Source organism: Vigna angularis, chromosome 11 (genome assembly GCF_016808095.1).
Source record: "Vigna angularis cultivar LongXiaoDou No.4 chromosome 11, ASM1680809v1, whole genome shotgun sequence".
Classification (NCBI taxonomy): Eukaryota; Viridiplantae; Streptophyta; class Magnoliopsida; order Fabales; family Fabaceae; genus Vigna; species Vigna angularis.
Window position 1 is genome coordinate 19,670,417 of NC_068980.1, and position 26,816 is coordinate 19,697,232.

General features: G+C 29.5%; 2 protein-coding genes across 4 annotated transcripts; one reads left to right on the forward strand and one right to left on the reverse strand.

Moving 5' to 3' along the window:
• Positions 1 to 1,525: 1,525 nt before the first annotated feature.
• Positions 1,526 to 10,112, forward strand: LOC108333904 (uncharacterized). Of its 3 annotated transcripts, XM_017569405.2 has the most exons (13): positions 1,526 to 1,575; positions 1,710 to 1,917; positions 2,342 to 2,610; positions 3,098 to 3,262; positions 3,784 to 3,963; positions 5,082 to 5,307; positions 5,953 to 6,221; positions 6,460 to 6,624; positions 7,069 to 7,248; positions 7,734 to 7,962; positions 8,518 to 8,786; positions 9,159 to 9,323; positions 9,744 to 10,112. In XM_017569405.2, exons 2-13 carry the CDS (start codon positions 1,731 to 1,733, stop codon positions 9,948 to 9,950), a joined length of 2,511 nt encoding a protein of 836 aa, XP_017424894.1. In that variant the 5' UTR covers positions 1,526 to 1,575; positions 1,710 to 1,730; the 3' UTR covers positions 9,951 to 10,112. The 3 variants fall into 3 exon arrangements, with proteins under 3 accessions (XP_017424894.1, XP_017424895.1, XP_052727211.1); XM_017569406.2 differs by lacking the exon at positions 7,069 to 7,248; XM_052871251.1 differs by lacking the exon at positions 9,744 to 10,112 and having other exon boundaries at positions 9,212 to 9,324.
• A 630-nt stretch (positions 10,113 to 10,742) lies between these two features.
• Positions 10,743 to 20,389, reverse strand: LOC108333906 (COP9 signalosome complex subunit 6a). The gene is made up of 9 exons (XM_017569407.2): positions 19,902 to 20,389; positions 19,325 to 19,413; positions 17,137 to 17,230; positions 14,219 to 14,280; positions 14,023 to 14,101; positions 13,384 to 13,476; positions 12,436 to 12,536; positions 11,636 to 11,691; positions 10,743 to 11,056 (listed from the first exon to the last, which is right to left on the reverse strand). Exons 1-9 carry the CDS (start codon positions 20,206 to 20,208, stop codon positions 10,975 to 10,977), a joined length of 963 nt encoding a protein of 320 aa, XP_017424896.1. The 5' UTR covers positions 20,209 to 20,389; the 3' UTR covers positions 10,743 to 10,974.
• Positions 20,390 to 26,816: the final 6,427 nt, after the last annotated feature.

The window sequence follows — 26,816 nt, forward strand, 5'->3', positions numbered from 1 at the left end:
AATCAACCCTAATACATATAAGAGCACTATTACATCAACTTTGATTATTATAAAAGCTTTATAAACTATAGAGATCTTCAATCTGCCTTTATGGATCTTGACTTGTGCAAATCTGTTCATCATCAAAACTTCATCTTTGATTTTTGCTAACATGAACAAATTGGAAATGGATTATGAACGAGCGTTCCGGAGAGGAACGACTCATGAATGAATGTTGGAATTGTAATGTATGAATTTGGGCATGCTAAGCTGGCGATTCATCCTGATGTTCCATGAGTACTCGTCCTCACGTAGAGGAGGGTAGGTCATGTGTGGGAACGGCAAGAGGTCCTAGTCCTTAGGGTTACTTTGGACAGATAGGACTAACCTCGGGTGGCAGCTGTTGAGGGTATCCCAGTTACTACATCATCCGGGTGCACGAACATCGTAGCTACACAGATTTCATACCGTCCGGAAAATCAGTCTAGTATTAGGCTTTGTATGAACTTATGATGATTTATCTTATTTCTTTGATTGTGTGAAATGTATGTTTGGACATGAATTAAATTACATAAGCTTACCCTGCATTTTCCTGTCTTGTCATGTTGTGTACATCCGTCTTTGTCATTGCAATGATCATCCGTGTGGATGTGAGCAGAAGGAGACGTACTGCTGGAAGAGACGCTGGAGGAAGAGAACTTGGTCGAGGTTGAAGTGAAGACCGAACAGTAGAACGTTCGGTCAGTAGTTTTAGTTGAGGGTAAGGTGGTCGTTCGATCACCTTCTCTTTTTGTTTTATTTGACCGTTCGATATAGGTTTGTGTAAACTGTTCGGTCAGAAGTGTACCTTTGTACAGTTTTATTTTCTCGTAATGCTTTGTAAGGTCATTCGGTCATAACCGTACGCTCTGTTTAGTATAAAACTGATCTGAGTTATTATTAAATGTGATTATTCTACTATATAGTTTTAAACTGTATTTTTGGGATGTTACAATTAACATTACTATCATTAAAAATATATTAATTTTAGATATGTACAGGCACTTAAAAATTAATTAGAAATATAAATAAATTTGTGTTACACAGGAATATATATATATATATATATATATATATATATATATATATATATATATATATATATATATATATATATATATATATATATATAAAGATAGTAGAATTGCTAAGTATATTTCGAAATGTAGTATTTATTTGAAATTATTAATATGATTGTGAGATTTTGCAAACTTTAACTTTATTTGTTTCACATATTTTTCTATTTTGTGAAGTATATGAAGACATGTTTCTTGTGATTGGAACTTACAATTTCTTGTTATTGAAACTTAGAATTATATATCATTACCCTGTTAATTCCTTTTTCACATCTCATATTAGGTATATTATTATCTTGATACTTTCAAACAGGTATATTATTATCTTGTTACTTTCAACCACACTTTGATTATTCTTTTTAATGTGCTTCCTTTTCATTTATATTTTCTTAAACAAGTTTAGTTTCTTACTTGAGCAACTATAAAATGGTTCTCAAAGTTAGATAATTCAAGCAAAACCAGTTTATCAAATCATTCAAAGGTCACTATAATTATAATTATATATATATGCACTATATTTCATGCTTCAAAATATTTTCTTGTTTTAATTATTTTAACATATTATTTGTTTAATTTTTTTGTTATTGTTTTCTCCAAATTACATTTACTCTGCAGTTGCAACCTGAATTTGATATAATGGAACCAATTTCCTTATTAAATAAAGAGAAGACATTAGTTTTAATTGGACGAGCTGGAAATGGTAAAAGTTCAACAGGAAATAACATTCTCAGGAAAAAGGCTTTTAAATCAAAAACTCGTATGTGTGAATTACAAAAAACTATCACAAAAGATGGATCCATTATTAATGTCATTGACACCCCAGGTAATTCAAATTACTTGTAATTTATTGTATAATTTGTATTTCATTTAAGTTAAAATGTTATCTTGATTATCTCAATATATGCTAACAATATTCTCTTTCTTATTAGCTAAATTTGATTGAAAATTACATATTTTTATAAGTTTCACTCTTAAATCAATACAACTTACAAATCAAACCTACTCAATATCACAATAAATATATTATTTTATTACCATTAAAATAAAAATATCAGAAAGAGTACTAGTACCATTTTTCTCCTATCTCTATTTTTTCATAATTTTATCTTGTTTCAATTTTAGATGTCATAAATAAAATATTTTTGTTTAATTCCTTAATTTTGTTCTTATTTTTTGTCTTTGAAAAAAAAATTATTAGATAATTTTGTTTTGTTTTTAACTTTTGACATTAATATATATTTTTGTAGGACTATTTGATGGAAGTGATTCTATCGAAAAAGAAATAATCAAATGTATTGATTTGGCTAAAAATGGAATTCATGCACTTCTTGTGGTGTTCTCTGTTAGAACTCGTTTTTCTGAAGAAGAACAAGTTATTTTAAGTATCTTGCAAACTTTGTTTGGACACAAAATTGTTGACTACATGATTATAGTCTTCACGGGAGGAGATGAACTTGACTATAATAAAGAGACTTTAGATGATTACATAGGTCAAGAATGTCCACAACCTCTTAAGGTATAAATTTATTTTTTATTCTCGTTATTATTATATCATAATTCTTATTACTTGTCAAAAATTTAGAAAATAAATGCAAGTGATTATATAAATATCAATAAACTCTTAATTATAACAATATATCTATTATTGCATCATTCAAATTTACTTCTAACTTCTTACCATAAAACTCCTACCCTTGTCTCTCTTTCTCTATATATTTGATTTAATTATCATATATATGATTAAAAGATATTTTTACTAATGGATATGATAATAAGTAATATTAAACATACTTTAAAATATTAAAATTGACAAATACCCCCGTAGTGTTGTGTATGATAACTTTTTAATGTCAATTTAAAATATTTCATTTTTATTCGTAACATAAAAAAAAGTAAAAAGAAATAATTGGCCATATTAGAAAAAAAAAGGTGAGTAAAATATTTTAGATTGTATAGGATTTTAGAAATTTGATGATTTTGATAGAGTTTTAATATTGTTGTAGGATATTTTACTTCAATGTGAGAATCGCAGAGTGCTTTTTGATAACAAGACAAAAGATGAAACAAAACAATTACAACAAATTCAACAACTTGTGGATCTTGTAAACCTCGTCATATCGAAGAATAACGGACAACCATATACAAATAAGATATTTGTGAAATCACAGGTAAATATTTTTTATTAATTATGAATATGTTTTAAAATCAAAACTTTCTTGAGATTTTGCTGGACTATTGAAACAAGAGGATGATTATAAATTAAGTTGAAGTGATTTTGTGTAGTTTATCATGTTAGTATTCATCATGTTATATTGCTTCCTTTTCTTTTGGTGGGGTTATGAAATAATTTTCAATTTTCTTCTTCTTTTTGTAATAAGTTAATTTTGATGGAGTGATGACGGTCATACAAATGTTAAAAACTAAATTAAAGCAGTTTTATATATTGTTGAAAAAATATTGACATTTTGGTTTCTTAACTTTTTCTTGGTATCTATTTCATGCGCTTGAAAATTGAATAAATTGAAAAAATGTAAAAAAAATTAATATTTTGATAAATATGCTTCTACAATATAAGAAAAATAAAAATATAATCATATGTAAGTATTTTCATATATGAGTATGAAAATTGAGTATTACTTTATTATTGTTCTTTTGTTATTACAAATGATAATTTTATTTTAATATATAGGAAGGGTCAAAATTGAAGCAAGAAACTACAAATGTTTGGGAAAAGTTGGAAGAAGAAAGAGTTGAAAGACTTAAGATTGAAGAAAATTTTAAATTAACAGAAGCTAAGTTGAATGATGAAATTCAAAGTTTGAAGTATAATCTTGAGTCAGCGAAACAAAGGCCACATATATCCCGACAAGTAATTTCTCACTGTCACATTTTCTGATTTAGTATTATTTATATATATATATATATATATATATATATATAAGGCTTAAATACTAATTTTGGTTTTAATTTTTATTAAATTTATTTAATTTAGCTGCAATTTTTGTTTAGTTTCGTTCTAATTTTATTCAATTTGATTGTTTTTCTAACATAATTTAAATAATTAATTGACATTATTAGTTCGTGATTTTTTTTAATTTTAAATAATATTTAATGTGAAGTCAATATTATGATATATGTCAAGATCACTTACACGTGTTAATCTTAATGTTAATGTTTTATCTTCAATTTGATTTCTATATTTATTATTTTTGTTTCATATAGTTCCATTTTTTCTTAAATAACAATTTTGTCTTTAAGATCAAATTTAATTTTTATATAAATTTTATGTTAATATTTATATTAAAATTTACATTTTTATTAAATATTTTTAATTTAGGGTGGGAGTTGATTTAAAGTTAGAATGAAAATTTTAAAAGTAGAGAATACAATCATTAATTTAAAATTTTAAAATCATGTGATTGTTAACCTCTTTCGTTTTTAAATCAGTGGTGTTTGTCCTCTTCTTTAAATTTTTCGTTCTAATTTTAGGCCAATTAAAACATTAAGTCAGAAATATTTAATAAAAATATAAATTTTTATAAAAATATTAGTATACATTTATAAAAAAATGGTCTCAATTTGAAAAGAAACATTGATCCATTTATAAAATAAAACTAAATTTAATAAAACTAACCAATATAAGAATTAAATTAAATATAAAACATTAATTTTAACATGTGACATTACACTATATATGACAAGATGTTAACTTGATACATGAATATTTTTTGAAAAATTAAAAATTCATAAATTGACACGTAAAAAATATTATTCACTATTTGTTAATAAATATTAGCAAAAGAGTCAAATTCAAATAAATTGACGAAAATTAGGATCAAATTGGAAAAGAAATATTAAGACTGAGTAAACAATTTAAAATAGAAACCAAATTAATATTTAAGTCTAAAATGTATTCTTTAAAATAATTATTTAATTGTTTCAACATATTTACTTGTTATTGTTTATTTATGTTATTTTAACTTGCAGTTGCAATCTGAATTTGATATGATAGAGCACAAATCTTTGGTTAATGAAAAGAAGACTCTTGTTTTAGTTGGACGAACTGGAAATGGTAAAAGTGCAACTGGAAATAGCATTCTTGGAAGAAATGCTTTTAAATCAAACAGATATTCTTCTAATATGTCACCTATTTGCGAATTACAACAAAATATCACAAAAGATGGATCAATTATTACTGTTATTAACACCCCAGGTAATATGTTACTTATAATTCATTGTATAATTTATATTTTAGTTATATTAAAACAAATATAATTACCTTGATTGTTTCAATATTGATGAATGTTAATAATATTATTTTTTTATTAAATAAAATTTAATGGAAATTGCATCTAAATTAAAACAACTTAAAAATAAACCTACCCAACATCACAATATATTAGGAAGAGTGTTACTAACATTTTTCTCCAACTTTTGGTATTTGATATTTTTGTCTTGATGCTTAAGTTTATTTTTGAAGGCCAAAAGTAAAAGGTTTTTATTTTTAATTCCTTGATTTTGTTCTTATAATTTTTTATCTTTTGAAAAACTCTTTAAATTTTTTCCTTAACAATAACAATAACTTATGTCATATATATATATATATATATATATATATATATATATATATATATATATATATATATATATATATATATATATATATATATATATATATATATATATATATATATTAATTTTGTTTTTGTTGTCTTTTGAATGTTTTTTTTTTTATTTGTTTATTAATTATGTTCTTGAAAGTTAAAGTGTTGTCTTCTTGTATTATACGAACCATAAATACCATATGTATAAATATAAATGATTTAATTTTAAATCTAAAACCCAATATATTTTGTAGGATTATTTGATGGAACTGATTCTGTCGAGAAAGAAATTCTCAAGTGTTTGGATTTGGCAATAGATGGAATTCATGCAATTCTTGTGGTGTTCTCGGTTAGAACTCGTTTTTCTGAAGAAGAACAAGCTACTTTACGTGTCTTGCAAACTTTGTTTGGACAAAAAATTATTGACTACATGGTCATAGTGTTCACCGGAGGAGATGAGCTTGAATATAACCAAGTGACACTGGATGATTATTTAGGTCAAGAATGTCCAACAGCTCTTAAGGTATCTTATTATACTATTATTTAAATAAATATGTACAATTGTTTATTCTTGTTATTCCTAAATCTATATTAGTTGTTATTAAAAAATTAACTTAATCAAAAAATTTAGAGTTTTAAATATATATTCTTCAATTACATGCTTATCTAATAACCATCCAATTAATACTATTTTATGCTAATTGTTTAGATTATATATTTAGAACTTTGATGATTTTGATAGAGTTCTAATACTATTGTAGGATATTTTGCTCCAATGTGACAATCGCAAAGTACTCTTTAACAACAAAACTAAGGACAAAAAGAAGCAACTACAACAAGTTGAGGAACTTCTCAATCTTGTGAACATGGTTATATTAAAGAATAATGGACAACCATATACAAATAGAACATTTGTGAAATCACAGGTAAAAGATTTATAAATTTTGAAAACATTTCTTAAAATTTATTAAAATAGACTCCACAAAAAATGATATTTACTTAAACATATTATATACTAAAATGCAAATGCAAACAAAAGGGTTCGATGAGGTAAAAAAAGACTTTGGACTTCTGAAAACAGCGATTGATTAAATTAAGTTGAAGTCATTATTGTTTTATTGTGTTAGATTGATCAACTCAGTGGGGTGAATTGATTTTGTTATTTGTAATTTTGAGTATTTTTCAATATTATATTATATGATATTATAACATAAGTAATAAATATTCTCTACAGCATAATAAAAATATTAATATAGTTGTATATAAGTATTTGCATATGTAAAAGAATATATATGAGTATGCATATTGAATGTTACTTCATTATTTTTCTTTTGTTATTAGAAATGATAATTTTATGTGAGTATATATAGGAAGGGTCAAAATTGAAGCAAGAAACTAAAAATCTTTGGGAAAAGCTGGAAGAAGAAAGAGTTGAAAGACTTAAGATTGAAGAAAATTTTAAGTTAACAGAAGCTAAGTTGAATGATAAAATTCAAAGTTTGAAGTATAATCTTGAGTCAGCAAATAGAAGACAACATATATCCCGACAAGTAATTTCTAACTGTCACCTTTCTGATTTAGTATTATTTTATCTTCTCAACTCAAGTATTTGAAAAGTTATGTGTACGTATAATTATACTATGTATACAATGTACGATGTATGTGTGTGATGCATTGTCATACACTTTCGTATTCTACCATTCAAAGTTTTCTATTCAAATATTAAGTTCTTTTTACAAGTTGATAATAAATGTGCTTATAGATTTTCGTTAACTTGTTCATATTAAATGAGTTTGAAATGAACTTGGAAATTTATATTATATATGTTTCGGACAATCACATGGATCAACTTGGAAATTTATATTATATGTTTTAAAATGAAAATTATGCAACATATGTCATTATAAATATATATATATATATATATATATATATATATATATATATATATATATAATTTATGTTTTAAAATAGATTTTCAATTGCTTCTACATTTTACTTTTTATTGTTTATTTATGTTATTTTTAACATGCAGTTGCAACCTCAATTTGATATGATAGAACACAGAAAATCATTGGTTATTGAAAAGAAGACTCTAGTTTTAGTTGGAAGAACTGGAAATGGTAAAAGTGCAACAGGAAATAGCATTCTTGGAAAAAATGCTTTTAAATCAATCAGATGTTCTTCCAGTATGTCACGCAGTTGTGAATTACAACAAAATGTCACAAAAGATGGATCAATTATTAATGTTATTAACACCCCAGGTAATATATTACTTGTAATTAGTTGAATCATTTATATTTTATTTATATTAAAATAAATGTAATTACCTTGATTATTTCAATATTGATGAATGTTAAAAATATTATTTTTTAATTAAAAAAAATTTCATCAAAATTGCATCCAAATTAAAACAATTGAAACCCTAATCAACACCTTAATATACATATTAGGAAGATAATTATTAACATTTTTCTCCAACTTTTGCTATTTGATATTTTTGTCTTGATGGTTAAGTATATTTTTAAGGCCAAAAGGAAAAGGGTTTTATTTTTAATTTCTTTTGATTTTGTTCTTATCTTTTGAAAAATTTTAGTTTCGAAATTTTATCATTAACAATGAAATATGTCCATATATATATATAAATTTTGTTTTATGGTCTTTGAAAAGTTTGGACTTTATTTTAATTTTGCTTATTGTGGTTTTAATTAAAGTAATTATGTTATTGAAAGTCATAGTGTTGTCTTCTTGTAAGAATCATTAATATGCATAAATATAAATGATTTAATGTTAAGTTTAAAGCTTAATATATTTTGTAGGATTATTTGATGGAACTGATTCTGTCGAGAAAGAAATAATCAAGTGTTTGGATATGGCAAAAAATGGAATTCATGCAATTCTTGTGATATTTTCTGTTAGAACTCGTTTTTCTGAAGAAGAACAAGCTACTTTACGGGTCTTGCAAACTTTGTTTGGATACAAAGTTATTGACTACTTGATCATAGTTTTCACCGGAGGAGATGAGCTTGAATATAACAAAGTGACACTAGATGACTATTTAGGTCAAGAATGTCCACAAGCTCTTAAGGTATTTTATTGTATTATAATGTAAATGAATATATATAATTGTTTATTTTCATTATTCCTAAATCTTTAGGTGTTATTGAAAAATAATTTATTAAAAAAAATTATGTTTTAAATTTATATATATATATATATATATATATATATATATATATATATATATATATATATAATAAAATTAACAGCAAAATAAAAAATATTCTTTAACATATATTTTTTATATTCAAACAATATTTTAAATAAATAAAGAATTATCATATTATAGCCATATTGTTCAATCACATCCTTAACTATTAGTCATTCAATTAATACTATTTTATGTTAATTGTTTAGATTATTTGTTTAGAATTTTGATAGAGTTCTAATACTATTGTAGGATATTTTACTCCAATGTGATAATCGCAAAGTGCTCTTTAATAACAAAACTAGGGATGAAAGGAAGCAATTACAACAAGTTCAGGAACTTCTCAATCTTGTGAACATGGTTATATTAAAGAATAATGGACAACCATATACAAATAGAACATTTGTGAAATCACAGGTAAAGAATTTATAAATTCCGAAAACATTTCTTAAATTTTATTAAAATAGACTCCACAAAAATGTTTTTTATCTGAAAAAATTATAAACTAAAATTGAATGAAACAAAAGTATACTATGAGTTAAAACAAGACTTTGAACTTCTGAACCAGATTGATTAAATTAAGATGAAGTCATTTTTGTTTTATTGTGTTAGATTGATCAACTCAATAGGTGAACTGATTTTTGTCATTTGTAATTTTGAGTATTTTTTTCAAATATTATAACTTAAGTAATAAATATTTTTCTACAACATAATAAAAATAAAAGTATACTTGTATATAATGTTTGCATATATAAAAGAATATGAGTATGAATATTGAATGTTACTTCATTATTTTTCTTTTGTTATTACAAATGGTAATTTTATTTTATTATATAGGAAGGGTCAAAGTTGAATGAAGAAACTACAATTCTGTCGGAAAAGTTGGAAGAAGAAAGAATTGAAAGAATTAAAATTGAAGAAAATTTTAAGTTAACACAAACTATGTTGGATGATGAAATTCAAAGTTTGAGGTATGATCTTGCGTCAACAAATAGAAGACCAACTATATTCCGACATGTAATGTCTAACTGTCATCTTCTCTGAGTTTAATATTATTTTATCTTCACAACTCAAGTATTTGTAAGGTTATATGTGTGAAAAATGTGTGATGTATTGCCATGCACTTATGTATTGTATTTATGAACAGATAAAATAATGTGTGAAAAGTACTGTATTCCAATAAGTAAAATGTATGATTATTTATGATCCAAGAGAAATTTTCAGTCTCTAATTTTAAATATTTTAGGGTCATATTAAAGGGTGGAGAAGTTTTGTTTTTATTTATTAGATTTTTCATTAACTTATGTTATCAAAATATTAATTTGTTTTTTACCAAGTTTAAATAAATGTGCTTATAGTTTTTCATTAATTTCCTAATGACTTACGTGCGTAATACAACCCTGATACTTCTCACAAGTCATTTTACAATGAAAGAACAATTTTGTGATTTCGCTTAAAAATTGTATGCTTTAAAATGTCATATGACCTTCTATCTGTATGCTTTAAAATGTCATATGACCTTCGATCTGTATAATTATATGTAAAAGAAAATTGTGAAAAGAATAATCATTACTACGAATTTTTAAAACCAATGTCAAGAAATTCCCATGACAAACACTTGACAATTTATAAGTGTAAAAATGATTATAATTGTTTAACAAAAATAACTACAGATTGACTCATTAATGTGACTGTAATTCTTCCTCCGAAAGAATTTGGTCTCAAAGCACGAAAATGAAGGTTGGTGACTCAACAAAGAATCACAAAATGAAAATTCAGATCTTGTCCTTCAACTCTTCGTCCCCTCAACATCGCAAACCTTTTATAGAAAAATGCTAAAACAAATACCTTTTTTTCCATTTTAGTTGAAGGGGGCAATCATATGGTAACTTTCCATTTTTTTTTTTCTTTACTACCTATTCTCTAAAATGTAAGCAATACTAAGCTTCAATAACAAGTGCCTAACCAGCAAAAAGAGGTGAAAAAACAAAAAAAAAAAAAATCTAAGCCTACAAAGTTGGAAAAGTGCTCTGAGGATGTCCACCAGAAATAAGCAACCAAGTAGCTCTCACATAAAAGCAGTTCGTCCACCCCTTCTGGTATGCCTATCATAAGCGGTATTAAATTTGTCCACCAGCTCATTCATTCCACTACACGAAGATAAAAATGAAAATTTGTTAATACTATGTGCATTCAAGGTCACAGACTTTAGAACTGAAAGTTTTCACATTTCTTTTCTCGAAAATATATATTTATACATATTGGAATACATTGGGATAATATGACAATCCGATGGAGTCCCAACCACCAGAGAACATTTTTGTAAAGCAAAAAGCGAATAAAGTATTGATATTGTTAGACTAAAAGGGAGGATTCATGACAGATTGAGCTTCATGATTCTACAATAAAAGATCGATCATAATGTCATAGTAGAATCCATTTATATATATAAAAACTAAAGACCCAACTAAAATGACTCAAACTTCCTCCCATAGGATGTACAGGTATAGGAATGGCAGGCAGAGTAAAATGGAAGCAAAACTTATCAAATTGGTAATGGTGTTTCTAACCATTGCTTCATTGGATAACTACAAAAAATTGTCCTACCACACTGATTTTCAAGGAAGTTTGGCTAAAACAAACACTTGGAGCTTTTTCTTGTTATAAAAGAGGAGGAAAATTAAAATTACAAAACCTGAAAAAGAAAAAAGACAAAGTACAGGTCATACCTTGAGCAGTTAGTAAGCATTGCCAGGTAACTAATCAATAAGGTATCATTGTACTCCTACAAGGGGGGAAAATATTGTAAGCAAAAGAAAAGATTACATAAGCATTTATACTCCAACTGCAATATTTAGTTCACAACAGAGCTAAGCCCTCGTATTGCAGAAATATGAAATCTTCATGACAACCAACTCTAGATATCATTATTTAACCAAACAAGGAATGATGCATACGAATGGTGGATTTCTTGGAGAGATTGGGTTTATGGATCTCTACCTAGGAAGTTTTAATCACATTACCGTTAAGCCCACTCGTGAATTAACCAACAGAAGCAAAATGACAAAATTTGGGGAAAAGATTCGGCAAGCACATGTATCCACCCACCACGGTAGAACTAGAGAAACATCTTACCAAGTAGGTATAAATTATAATTACTTCGATAAAAATTTAGGCATAAGTAGCATCTATGATCCAACTTGTAGGGGGGAATACTATGCATGTGATTGATGGGTGAAGCATATTTATGTCCTCTGTATACTAATCATGCTGCTAGCGTAGGGTACTTATTACAAAGACCAGCACCGACATAGCTTTCACTTGTTATATCTATTCTGTCATTAGGATTTAGGAACCCATAAGCCCACTCTCTAGCTTAAAGAAGGGTGCTCATCACAGTTCATGACGGTTTCTCAAATGATTCCAAGTAAGAATACTCAAGCATAATAAGATTGCTCATTACACGCAAAGGCTAATTTTAACACACCAACAAGCATGCCATCAAGTCCAAAATTCAGCATGAACAAACCATTAAGAAATCATCTTGAAATTTCCCGGATTCAATAGCAGGCAATCTTCTCAGGAGACTTGACACTTGTCTTAATAGTGAATTTTCACAAGGAACATCACCTGCTTTTAAACAGTAAGATTAATGATCACATCTATTGGAATATCAATATATGAACATGTATGATTTATAGTTGAAGCAGGAAATGGAAATATTGCTCACATTTACATTTAATATACTGTTTTGAAACAGTGATTTGTGAATACGAATATAAATACTTAAAACCATGCCATGCAGCTAAAACTTGATTTCTTACTTTGACAAACCATTTCTGAAAACCTTAAAGATAATTGGTTGTTTTCACTAAAAACTAAATGTTTTAACATTTCTCACAATTTAAGAAGATTTTGAGAAAGAAACTCGACAAAAAGATACTTAATAAAAGAGTTTATTTCAAAACTTCAGCAAATCCATGAGTGTTTATGATTCGTTAATCCATCCTAAAATTTAGTCTATTATAATTTGTAACTGAGGATCTAATTTTCTAAAATAGGAAGATGTGCAATAAGATATATATGGCAATGATAACTAGAAAATTCCCCTGCTTCCGTGATTCCCCTTAATCCTAATCATACATCGATTATAAATTCAAACAGAATCTTGTCTCTAACTTATCAAGATAATTCAACTTATAATATATGTAGAAGATTTTATTTGCAAGTCACCCTCTTTGCAACAATAGAGAAATATACACTTTGAAACTAAGCCAAATATTCAATTATTATTCTCTATATAATTTCTCACTTTTATTTATTTATTAAACACTATAATAAAGATGTGGCAACTTGAAAAGCATACAAAGTTGAAAGATCGAAAGAATAATTCTTTTTATTAGACTTGAAAATTTTCTAATAGCAAAGAATATCTTATTTTCAAATGCTTACTTTTGTAGAGAGGATACCCTCATACCTTTTTGCATTGCAAGAAGATAGTGGTGTAGCACCTTTATTCTGCTATGAAGCATTTTGATGGCACTGTGTATACCAGTAAGGTGAGCAGCCACTGCGATAAGAAAGTATGACAGTGTTAGATAAAAACTAAAAAATCCAAAGCTTATCCCACTAGGTGGAGTCAGATAACCAACAACATTGACTTCCACAAAGACCAAAATTCAGGAAACCTTGATCTTCAACCACTTGTTTTAATGTGAAGATCGTCCCAATTTAAGTGCTTTATTGATAGGAACATGGGAATTATGGGGTGTCCAAGTCCCACATTTTGTAGTATGGGATGCTCGGTTGGGAGAATTTAAGTGTTTGGTTAGCTTTTGAGGGTGGGTTCCCCAAGTGCTTGGGCACTTATCATTTACTTACTCAGACCCTCCCTGATCTTAGTTGAACAAGGTTGTAATATATTAAACAGATATCATGTTGACTATCAACTTCATCCACACTTGTGACAAGCAATGTAAAACTTCTATACAAGAATATAATAACATAAGTATACTTACCTAACAGTAAGAATAAATCAAGTATTCTCCCTACTCCAATGGCTTAATAATGAAAGATAAGACCATGATGCAAATAAAATTATAGAAAAAACACTCACGCTGTGTAGCCGCTGAACCACCATCAGATGGCTTAAGATGAGCAACATGATCAACTGATATCCGTTCTGCTTCAACAGTCTTCAACAAAGCAAGAGAGAGAGAGAGAGAGAGAGAAGGAAATCCAAGTCAATCAATTAGTTGAGGAATAGCGATTTAAAATGTGAAAAAGGGTATAACAGAAGTCATAAAACCAACCTCAATAGTATAGCTTGAGAGAACAAAGATAAGTTGTGGAATCCCATCTATGACATGCAGTTCTGTAGCAAATTGTAATTACAAGCACCAGCAGACAATTTCCTTAGTACAATAACCAGCAGGCAATATGACAGCAAAGAATCGACCAAATATATACCAATAAAATAAAAACATAGTCCTTCATTAGAAAGAATAGAAAGCAGAAGTTCAAATGAAAAGAAGGAGAAAAAAATTGCCAAATTAGCCTACAAAAGAATTTCTTCACAACTCTTACTCCATGACCAAGGCTCTGTGTTGGGTAGTCATCATCTCCCCAGGTATGATATTATAATGCAAACAAAGTTTTTTCTTTGATTCTGAAAATTTAAAATTTGAGAGCACGATACCCAACTTAGTAGATGATAAAAATTCTCTTTCCTCTTTCCAGATGAAGTGTAAGCTACTGTAAAGATAGCTAATAAAAAATCTAGGATAGATTTACATTTCTACATTTGCTTCTACTAGGTCATAACCCCTCGTAAACTCTATTAGGGCCAAGGTGTGTTCCCTACATGATAATTTAGACCCTCACCTAGGTAAAACTAATTCTCCTGATGGTATTCCCTGAATTACAGTATTTAAATCCTCCAAAATTTTATTTTGCCATGCTCTCCTAGTCATACCTGGGTTGTATAGCAGTACTCATCATATGAAAGGTCCCCCCTTCCTCTACAAGCTTTTAGAACAATGATCCAATCTCCTAACTTTTTCATATCCAAAAAGTAATTCCTCAAATACTTTTCTACAATTATACCCACCCCCAATTTCTTGATCTAATTTTTCCAGTGTACCCCAAATAAATCCAGGGGTATTTAGTTCCTTTGAGTTTTCTCCTATCCCCTTGATTTCTTGTGAATAAAGTATTTATCCTCTTAATCATAGTGGCTACGGTTTCCATTGACATACCCACAAGTGTAACTAAATTAAAATTGCACAGTCCAAAACAAATCCTCCTCACATCAAGTAACTCCATTGCCCACACTTTCTCATGAAAAAGAAGGACCCTTGCATATTTTTCACCACACCTAGGTTTCAATGACAATGTGCACAAGTCATAATATGGGTGTTTCTTCGGCATAATAACCTACCATTAGCACTATTAGCTAATTGATCCCTACAAATATATTCAACAATGTTTTTAGTTGTTTGTAGACTACCTAATACAACCCTCACCTTTTACTTAAGGACCAGCTAGATAAAGATATGAGGAAAGCAAAGCACAGCATAGGCACATTAAGAGTTGTGGGCAATTTTATTCCAGTAATCCTATTTATGAAATTGAAAGTTCACATAGAGTAAATAAATTCACCAAACCACCAAAAGTATACGCCAAAATATTACTTTAGAATAGTTATCAGCAATAACATACTCATTTATGCAAGCAAATATAACAATTCTATACCCAAACAAGGATTAATAGGTTTCTAGGCACGAATGAAAATACAAAACTCTCATGATGGCAAATGGAAGAACAAGTGTTTGATCAAACAATTCAAGGGGATATTAGTTAGTGATATTGGAGGTGTTGCAAATGAATTCACCACCCTCAACTCGAACCTCAATCAAAAGAGAATTATTGTAGAACTTTAGTGGTAAGCTTGGATTGATCCCCATTTCAGATGACAATGTTGTTTGGTTGGAGAGAACTTATGACGACTCTCTTCATTGAAGAGTAAGTACGAAAGCTGTTGGCACTAGGTTAAGGACTGAAGGTAAAGTTCCTGATTCTGATGATTAAACAGTGGCTTTGTTCAAGGATATTTCAATATTGTTAAGGGTGTTTCTAATGGGAGATTGTAGAATTCTTTTCCTCTCTATGATAATACGAAAAATGGTAACTGCACTGAATAACTGCGGCACTGTAGAACCAGAGTAAAGTAGATGTTCTCTGCTCCAAGGAAACTATCACATTGCATTTCAGCATAGCAGGCATGACGTCAGTTGTCACCGCAGGAGTTCGCAGCCACTAGCAGCTGTGGCAGTGAATCTAAAGCTGAAACCCCTAATTATGTTGTTTGGTGGACTAAATTTCTTCAAATTAGCCCCCTTTTAAAACTCATCTGAAAGCACTATATCATTTGATGTTGCTCCTTTTTCTTCTAATATTGATGAGAAACTGAAACCTTTATCTGTTGTTTCTCCTTGCAAATCTTATTTTCAGTTTCCCATACATTATCCCATGCGGGAAAGATTTTCTTTGGAAAAGGAAATTTGAAATTCATAATACTACTACTTAGCTCAACTACTGTTTGAACAGCTTTAAACAATACAAAAATACTCATGTAGTAGGTTACACAGCCTCAAATAGATCAATCTCCCAAGATTTGTCATGAATCATCCATGTCTGACACTTCCTCACACATGGCTAAATTGCACAACTGTGCAATTCCTTTAAGAAAAATGGCATCATGTTCCGCAGCAGCAGGTCAATTAGTCCTAGTTCACTGGATTAGTTTCACAAGTTTGTTTTCAAGGGTTAGGAAGTAAAATCTTGTGGCAATGTGTCATATGAGAGATTCTATGGCTTTTGCAGTTCGAAAGCAATGCCTCAATCATCAAAAGTAATTCTCACCTCTGAATTAGAATGCTTTGGTGTTCACTGTTCGTCACATGGTCTGTGTTAAACATACTTCACTGGCTCTGCTTTTTACTTTTGTGTTACCTTTGTTGAGGATTTTTTATCCTCCAACCTTTTGTACTTCTTTTCTTTCCCCAATAAAATTTATTCTCATATTAAAAGAATCATTGTAAGAAATAAAAGAATGGAAATACAGTACAAGTAACTAAAAATCTTTCCTAGTTAATTTTTGCTTTTTCAATTTTGCAACTGTGGTTGAAAAAATGACATAGTAAGCAACAAAATGGTAAAGATTATGTACCACTTTCATAAATACTGACTGGGAGATCCTTCTGAGAGTGATTGATAGAAGGATTGAGAAGAACATAAACTGGGCTTTCATTGATATCCATCAGCTGTTCCAGCAGAGGTTCAGAATAATCAGAAACTACAGCAACTTGAATTTCAATGTATTCATTATCTGAATAATGACTGACGGGAAGAGAATTTTCAATAAACAGGCACAAAAATTTAAATTATTGTAAATAACAATCGAAACCAGAGATATGTCATCATTAGCATGTACAAAATAGAAGGTACAATATAGCATTAAAGGAAAGTACATTCATGTTCAGCATAGCGATGACACTTTGTAATAATAGTGCAGTAAGGTCTTATAAAAGCCCACAGAGCATGACAATGACACTGGGAAACATAGAAGGAAAAAATAGTGAAAGTTGCAATTGTAAAAATAATTTGAGAAAGATGTTTTAACTTTAGATGGATGGAACCCGCTGTCTAAGAAAGCTATGGGGTGGGAAGCTACAAAATTTTTCTTATGCCTTCATTTTGGAATCATATGCCTTTTACTCTCAAAGTCATGGCTCCTTTTGTCCATGTACTTTTGTTTTGTGGATGGAGAAAGAAAAGTGGTTATAGGCTATATACATTAAGCAATGGAGAAGGTCAAGGAAACAATAATGCAGTTTTTCAATAACAACGAAAATAAATACAAAGATGTATTTACAATCATTGATAATTGTTAGGTTCCTGGGTTTGGAACCTAACAAGAAAACACTCAAAAGATAGAAACAGAAATGAAAGAATGAGTTTTGCTATTATTCACTCGTAAACTCTCCATCCCTAACAATAATACCGTTCTTGTTAGGTTCCAAACCCAGGAATCTAACAATAATAGATAGGCATGTCAACTTTATCACTTTTTGAACTCAGTTCTATTATCCCAACCCAAAAATGGTATATGGTAAGGAGGTTACAAACGAGTTGTATGCTTGCATCAAGAAGTTGGTGTGCCGTAAAGATGTGCAACAAAAAAATTTAACTGAGTCGTTTGTGACAAGAGTGGAAGTGAACTCTTTAATGATGACTTTTCCATGCCAAAAAAATCAAGGAAGAAGACAAACCCTAGTGAGACAGTTAAACACTTTCATAGAGGCTATTCTGAGTGTTCTAAATTGTGACAAGTTACAATGTTTAAAATTACTTTTTTTGGTTTTATAGCTCAATACAAAAGAATTGTGATCGCACAACTTTAAAACTTGCAAAAGCTAGTGTTGGAATTAGTATTAAATATGGGTAGAAATTAGTTGTGTTAGGAATTACTACCTTATGTACCTATGAGTTGTACCTAGTTCTGTACCTAGGCTCCTAATGCAATTTTTTGACCTTTCATTTTCTCGTTGTATAAGTTTTCTATCATTGTACATAGATCATAAGAGAGGTCTTTCAAGCCCTCCAATTTTATATTTTCTCTCTTATTAATCTCAAATTAGTATCAGAGCAGGTCAATCGATTGAGTTCCTCAATGACGGGGAAAGGAGAAAGGGGTTGCAAAAGACCTACATTTAGTGAGAATCCTTTTAACCAGAATAAACATCTATTTGCTTCACCCTAAGCCAAATCATAAGCTAGCATTTTTCTCTAACTAGATTTCAATTTATCATAACCTAATTCAAAACATATATCAAATAAAATCATCTTCAAGAAGCATATATTCCTCTTCCTTGGGCATTGAACTTCTCCGAAACATGTTAATCCCGCTTTGGATAGATATAAAACTGATTTACAATATATAATTGAAGACAAATCTTATATTACAAAGTCAATTTAATGATGTTGAGTTAAGAATAAACTGGCTTAATAATATGGTACCATAGCCATTAATATGATATCAAAGTTATAAGTCTAAGACCAAGTTTGTTGGACTTATCATGCCACCTACTATAGGGCCTCAATTGATTTTTACACTCGATCGCCTCAGTGTGAGGGATTTTATTGGAAATTTCATTTCGTCTAAAGATAAGACCAATTCAGAGCATATAAGTGAGAGTATATCTAATCTCACAGAACTGGTTTTGTAGGATTAGCTTTAAATTCTACTATTTTAATAAAACACTGTCAAAACAACTAAAATGTCCTCGTGAACCCAAACCAACCTATCAACCACAGGAACACTCAAATTGAGACCAATTGAAATAACACAAACTTACAGCTTTGTGAATATGCATGTCTGATTCCTCCGCATCACTTCCAGTCGAATACCATCCCAGTATGTAGAAGTGTGGGAACACCTTCTTATCTGGAAAAAAAAATCATCAAATAAATAGATCACAAATTTGAGACAAAAAAAATTATGAGATCCATTAGGATAAACTTCTTCGTATCTAAGAAAGTTTCCACAAATTAGCTAATTTTAACTTGCAGAAGCTCGTTTCATTTTTCCTTCTTATTTTCTTGTCCAATCAGGGCTTACGGAGAAGTTGTTCCAAATAGACCCAGCTCATTGTAAAAAACGAAGCTGAGAAATTAACGCCACGCCAAAATTGTAAACCACACAACGCCAATGTTAGGTCAAGGTCGTTAAAGGTTTTAAACTGCGCTCATGATTTCATTACGATAATGTACAATGAAATTGGGGAAAAAGTGCCACCACAATTGCGATCGATAACAGAATCAAAAATGTTGACACGCGAACCATAAAAAAAAAAGACTGAACTAAACTTCATAAAATTAAAAAATTTGAAAGGGAGAGAGCCAGAGAGAGAGAGAGAGAAAGGAATACTAAACAGAGTTCTTGCTTCTTCTCGAGGAAGGTGCGATCGAGGGAATGAGTGGAAGGATCATAGAGGAGTTCGAAGCTGTTGAAGATCTCCACGGTGCGGCCCTTCTGCACTCCTATGACACATCCATAGACCCGGGGAGGGAGAGTCGAAACGACGCCGTCGCCACCGTTGGGTGCGGCGGCGTTGTTACCGTGCGATGGTGCAAGGGTTGGGTTCATCTGAGACTTGACCCTCGTGTAATGGTCGGAGATGTTTACTATTACTAGAGGATGCAGCTTGAACGTCAATCCGCTACTCGAAGACGAAGCCATGACCAACGAATTTGGGGGTTTAGGGTTTATAGCTGGGCTTCAAAATTTGAGCGTGAAAAGAAAGAGAAACGTTTCAGGAACACTCTTCTTCTTTCTCTGCTTCTGTGTCTTCTTTTGTGTAGAACTTCTGGTGAACCAAAACGACTATTGATACAAAATTGGTCCACTTATTAAGAAACTTTAACTTCTGACTTTATACAGATAATTTTATCATGTTATATAAAATAAAAAGAGCAACTTTTAAAATCTAATTTGTAATTAATTTTCATAGAAAATTCACACTATTTTCTCTTAATTTAATATGTTAATGTGTTAATTGATGTTGATTTATTGTAGAACATTTCTATTTTTTACACCCAGTTTTATATAATTAATTTAAGTAAAATATATATAAAAATATATAATTAATTTGTAAAATTAAAATATTTCTAAAATCAAATTCCCATTACAACCACTTGCAGAAAATTTAATACTGTTTCCAATTTACCCTTGATATTATAACAATTCTAAAATTAAATACATAAAATCTAATTATTTTAATTTATTTTTAAATTAATTAATATTTCTCATTTTTAATTTTAAACTATTATAATTAATGATGGAAACTAAAAGTGTGCTTGATCCTATGAATTTTCATAATTTGAAAAATATATAAATATAATTAAATATTTTAAATAAAAGATGAAAGTGTTTATTAGTTATGATTTTAAAAATTATTTTATTTAAAAATAATAAAATTTGGTAAATAATTAGTTAATTAAAAAATATTATTAGATATTATTAGTGATATTAAATATTGTTGTATTGTTACAAATTAAAAATATCTTACCATATTCTTATATATATTATAAGATATTATTCTTCACTGTTATATATTATTAGTATATAATAATAGTATATGATAAAATGATGTATTTTCCTTTTATATATATATATATTAGGTTTATAACTATGGACGAATAGGTTCATGAAGAAAATTTTAATAGAAATGATGACAAGTTTAAGAAAAAAGGGAGAAAGTTTTAAAGGTAGAGTTTTGAATTGGAAGAAAAAAGAAAAGAAGAGAAAGAGTTAGAGTGAGTTTCTTATTTGTATGTGATGCATTATTTCATATGAGTCTAAATTACAAAGTAGATGTTATTTAGTAAGATCATGATAATATGTTAATATGTGCTTGTTTGAAAATGTAAATGTAAGCATGTGTGTGGTGACTAGATAAAAGGTAGTGAAGGGTAAGTCTATGTAGTTGTACTAGAGGCGAACTTCGTCAGAGCTTCTAAGGAAAGTAATCGGAAGTGTCACATGTATATTTTGCTAGGACTTCCAAGGAGAGTAATAAGAAGTGACATGCATATTTCGTTTGGGCTTTCGAGGAGAATTATGGGAAATGACACATGTATACTTCGTCATGGCTTCCGATGAAAGTAAGGAGAGGTGACATATGTATTGGTAAACTGCATGCAAGACTTACAAATCAGCTCTTGACTTTAAGTTCCCTGGTAGTTGTATTATTTGTGGTGATAACATGTTTTGTATGTTTGTATGAATAAGTCGATTTAATTTGATGATGTTCTAAGACACGTGGCTATGGCTATGAAAGTTATAGGTAGGTTATTATTTTATGATTGATGTATATTCTTGTTATGATATTTTTGTTAACTCTCCCTTTTATTTTGATGGTTGTGGTTTTCTCCCACAATGATTATATTTTATACAGAAGCAAATGATAGTACAAGTATTGAAAAAGATGCACAACATTGGAGGGTAGTCAATATCGAGAGATATTTGGGACAATCTTTTAGTCTTAAGTTTTTCATTTTTAATAAAGTCTATTTCTAAAATAATTTCTATTTTTGTTTATTGAAATTTTCAATAAAAATAGGAGTTAAATTTATTCTATATTATGTAATTTGTATTAATTATAGATTATAGATTTTAGGAGGTGAAAATTTGGAATGTTTCAAAATGCTCACAAAGATACATTTGTAATTATATAAATACGCTTTTAAAACCAAATATTACTTTTTTTATTCGTTAATAATAATAGGCAACAATAAATTATAATTATTTTCACAATAATTCTCCTAAACTAAATTCCATAGTTGTAAAATACATATTCTAATAAAAATACGTGTGATTTTTCTAAAAGAAAATAATGAAATTTCTGTGTTTATTATAATTTTAATGAAAAAATATTGTAATTTCTTACCCAAGCCTTTATCAAGTAACATTCAATAATTATTAGATTTAATGCATAATGTGGTAAATAATTGTTCATAGACATATCAATTCGGTTCAACTCATAAAGTTTGCTTTTCGTCCACATAGATTAGGATAAAAAATGTTCATAGCCAAAAAAACACACGAAAGAAAAAGTTTATCAAGCCAAAATAGCAATAAAAGTTCCATGGGTAGGTCAACCCATTTGTCAATTTTTGTGAGTCAATATTAAGTTAAATAGTCAGGGTTGGGTTAAGCTCAGGATGATTCGGCTCCACCTTTAGCTTAGGTCAGCTAAATTTAACCATTAGTTTGTGCCGACCTGATTCTACCTTTGATCCGAGCTGACTCGTATCGATCTTTAAACCATTTTGAGTTGACTCAACCATTACCTTAGACTGATTCTTCTCAACATTCAATAAAGTTGGGTTCCATCGACCTTTGACTTAAGTAGACTTGACTCGACTTTCAAAACATACCAACTTGACTCGTATTTAGCTAGTGTTGACTCACCTTGATCTTTAGCCTAATCTGACTCACCTTAACTCTCTCGTCCGGGATGACTCATCTCAATCTTCAATCAAGGCCGCTTTTCTCGAAATTCGACCTGCTTCGACTTGTCTTGACCTTCAGCCCAAGTCGACTTGACTCAATTTTCAACCGGACCAACTCGCCTCGACCTTTGGCCAATATCAATTCACCTCGACACTTCAGCTAAGGTCAACTTGCCTTGACCCTTGTACCCCTGGCCAACTTGTCTAGACCTTTCAATCTTGATTGACTTGTATAAACGGGTATTAAAGTACCTACTATCCGCAGGTAGGTAATACCCACCACAGGTAGCAATTATCAATCGCAAAATTTATCTGTGAATATCTGCGGACACGAGTATTTTTGTCATCTCTATTCAAGCCCAATTAGTTTGAGTTGGCTCGTCTCAAGCGTGATTTGACCTTCAACTTAGGTTTGCTTGGCTCAACCTTCAGCTTAGACCGACTCAACTCGACCTTAGGCCTAGGATGGCTCAACCCGACCTTTTAGCCTGGGCAAACTTTGCTCAACTTTTGGTTTAGACTGACTTGTCTCGACTTTTGACTTAGACCAACTCGAATTGACCATTAGCTCGAGTTGAATGTATTGTATTTAGGAGTTAACTAAAGTTTTATACTAGGGTTAAACTCACTTTAACCTTAATTCTAACTTTAACCCACTTTAATTGGTAGATTTTTAGTTCTAAAGGCCCCTCATTTGGTGGTCCAATAAAATGAAAACTTGTTTAAAAGTGGATTGGGTCTCATGAGTCATGGGTTAAATTAACACCTTCACTAGTTTAAGGTATAAATATATCTATATTGTATTTTTATTATGACATAGTTCAATTATCTAATAAAACAATTTACAGTGAAGCATATAACATACTATAAATCATTATTGTAGCCTTTCTCTATACATAAAAATAAGTTCACACACACAAATATCTAAAGTAGCAAAGAATATAAAAACAATTCATGTTAGAATTCTAAATGCAACATACAAAAATAAAACTAAAAAATAAAGCTTTGGACTTAACATGTAAAATCATTTAGATATAACATACAAAGATTGAACTAAGTCTCACAAAAGTGTTGAATACAAGTGTCACAAACACTAGAAAATCCTAAAAGGTATCACATTCAAGCTAATAGATCTTGATACACTTAAATTCAATAAATGGCATATACACGTGGATAGCATCAATCATTTTTGTCCGTATGCAAGGTCATATAATCTTAAGAGAAACTTGCACCTTCTAAAGATGATTTGGACATATGAATACCTAATTCTTGAATTTGTAAACTCATTTTGTTTTAGAAGACCATAATAGCTATAGAGAGAATTATTGTTGTTCACCATACATTGAGTGATAGTGGAAGCTACCAACTTAAAGTCAATACGTTTTGAAAAATCTTTAAAACAAAGATGGGTGCTTGAACAATAAGGATCTTAAATATTTTTAAATAAAAAAAATATAAAATAGAGTTTTTTTTATAATTATAAGTTTTGAAAATTTGAAATTTACTCATATTTTTATTCATGTGTTAAATATATTAAGAAAGTAATTTTTGTATTTATGCTTATTAAATCCAATAAGGCTATGTGGGTGTGAACATTGAAAGACAAAAATGCAAGGACAATTATGAAACAAATTAAACCTAATGTGACCTAATAAATATCGGTCAAACATGCTAGTCAAAGCCAAATAGAAGTGAAGGAGAAGTATGCATGAGAAGTATGAATGAAGCATGGGAACTGTGACTCAAGCATGTTAAAACACCAATTAATCTAAGTCATTGATCTATATCTAAATTTGAATATTAAATTTTAAAAACTTCCTTCCTATTTGTTTAAGATTCTCAATAAATTTGAGTCTAATTATATGTACATTTACTTATCATTAGGTTTTGAATTTTCACATTCAAGAGGCTATAAATAACTTCTCATTTTTTTTTCTTTTGTAAACAACTTTTTATATATTGAAGAATTGAGAAATATTTTTTAGAGTTTTCTTTTTGAAAAAGAAAGATTTCTTTTTAATTAAGTATCATCTTGGATCATTAAATCAAGTGATAACTCTATCAAAACTTATCTTAGAGCTTCTCCAAGTGACATAAATACTTTTATAAATCTATAAGTTATTCTGGTCCTCTCTTTCTTTAACTCCTTCATTGGATTGAGTTTAATTCTTTCTTTTTTAACTCTTAAGACACTCTTATATTTGTTATATATTCATGTTCATCTTTTCATCTAAAAACCAAGCATTCACACTTGAATAATGCTATGGATTAATATAGTGTTTAATGACAAACCTTTTAGTGTTTTGGTTATTTTTTTCTCATTGTGTTGTTTTTGTTCTACTTTTTTAGTCATGTTCTTGTTTCACTTTTAGATGTAAACGTTCATACTTATATGATTTTATAGATTAAATTTGTATATAGTAGTAGTTTCATGTTGTTCTTCTAAAAATTATAACAAATTTTAATTCTAAAAGTAATCAAATTGTAACCGGAAATTTGATCTCACTTTATCAAACTTACGTAGTTGAGTATTTCCCACTAAAAATATTTATATAACAATAATTATTTTTCTCAAGAATATTAACTAATTTTCCATTAACAATATATATATATATATATATATATATATATATATATATATATATATATATATATATATATATATATATTCACTAGTGGAATATTGAACAAGTGAAAAATAATTTAAAGAAGACTTATAAGTAACATAGTTCAACAAGCTACTCTTAATCATTTAGATACTAATCTACTTGGTGACCACTTTGTTATATTCCTCTATATTCCTTGTCTTTCATATTAAAGAATATCAAACTTTAACTTCCTAAATGAAAACACTCATACATTGTTGTTGTAAACTAAAAGCAACTGCTTTAACTCACGAGTGTCAGTCATTGTGCGCTTCATGCACCACTTATATACTCTTTTACTACCTTTTACTTTAACAAGATTGAATAATACAATTTACATTTTCATTCTATTCTTTGCTCTCTGCTCTCTCTCCCTCTCTCACTCTCTACACCACTTTCATCTCGCATACCCTGCATCAGCCACGTTAATAGTGGTATTAAGAGCAAGGTTCGAAAACCTGGTGGATCAGTAACCGATCAAGAAGAAATGGCTGGCGTGATACATAGTAATCTTCCGATGTTCGACAGAAAGGGATTCGACGACTGGTGTGTAAAGATGGATGCCATTCTTGGATTTCAAGAAGTGGATGAAGTGGTCAAGAAGGGTTTTAAAGAGCCATTGAAGGGAGATTCTGAAGAAACAAATCGATAGTGTAAAGAGAACAAGAAATTAGACTGTAAGGCCCGAATGTTATTGCACCAATGCGTGTCAGCCACCATCTTCCAGAAGGTATCAAAGGCAGGCACGACGAAAGAGATCTGGGACATTCTTCAAGAAGGCTACGGCAACACAAGCAAGGTCAAGAAGATCAAACTATAGTCGCTCCAACGACAATACGAACTCTTAGGCATGGGAGAACAAGAATCGATTGTTGAGTATATAGGCATGATACAAGTGGTGGTGAACGTCATGATAGCGTGCGATAGGGTGGTAAAGGACACGAAAATCGTGGAGAAGATTCTTAGAACGCTAACTCCGCAGTACGATCATATTGTTGTAGCAATTGAAGAAAGCAAAAATGTGGAAGACATGAAAGTGGAAGAGTTGCAGAACTCGCTGGAAGCCCATGAACAACGTCTGCTTGAAAGAAAGAAAACCGAAAATGAAACGGGTAGAATCAAGCTTTACAAGCAAGAAACAACTTTAAACCCAGAGGACGAGGTGTTGGAAGAAGTAGAGGTCGAGCAT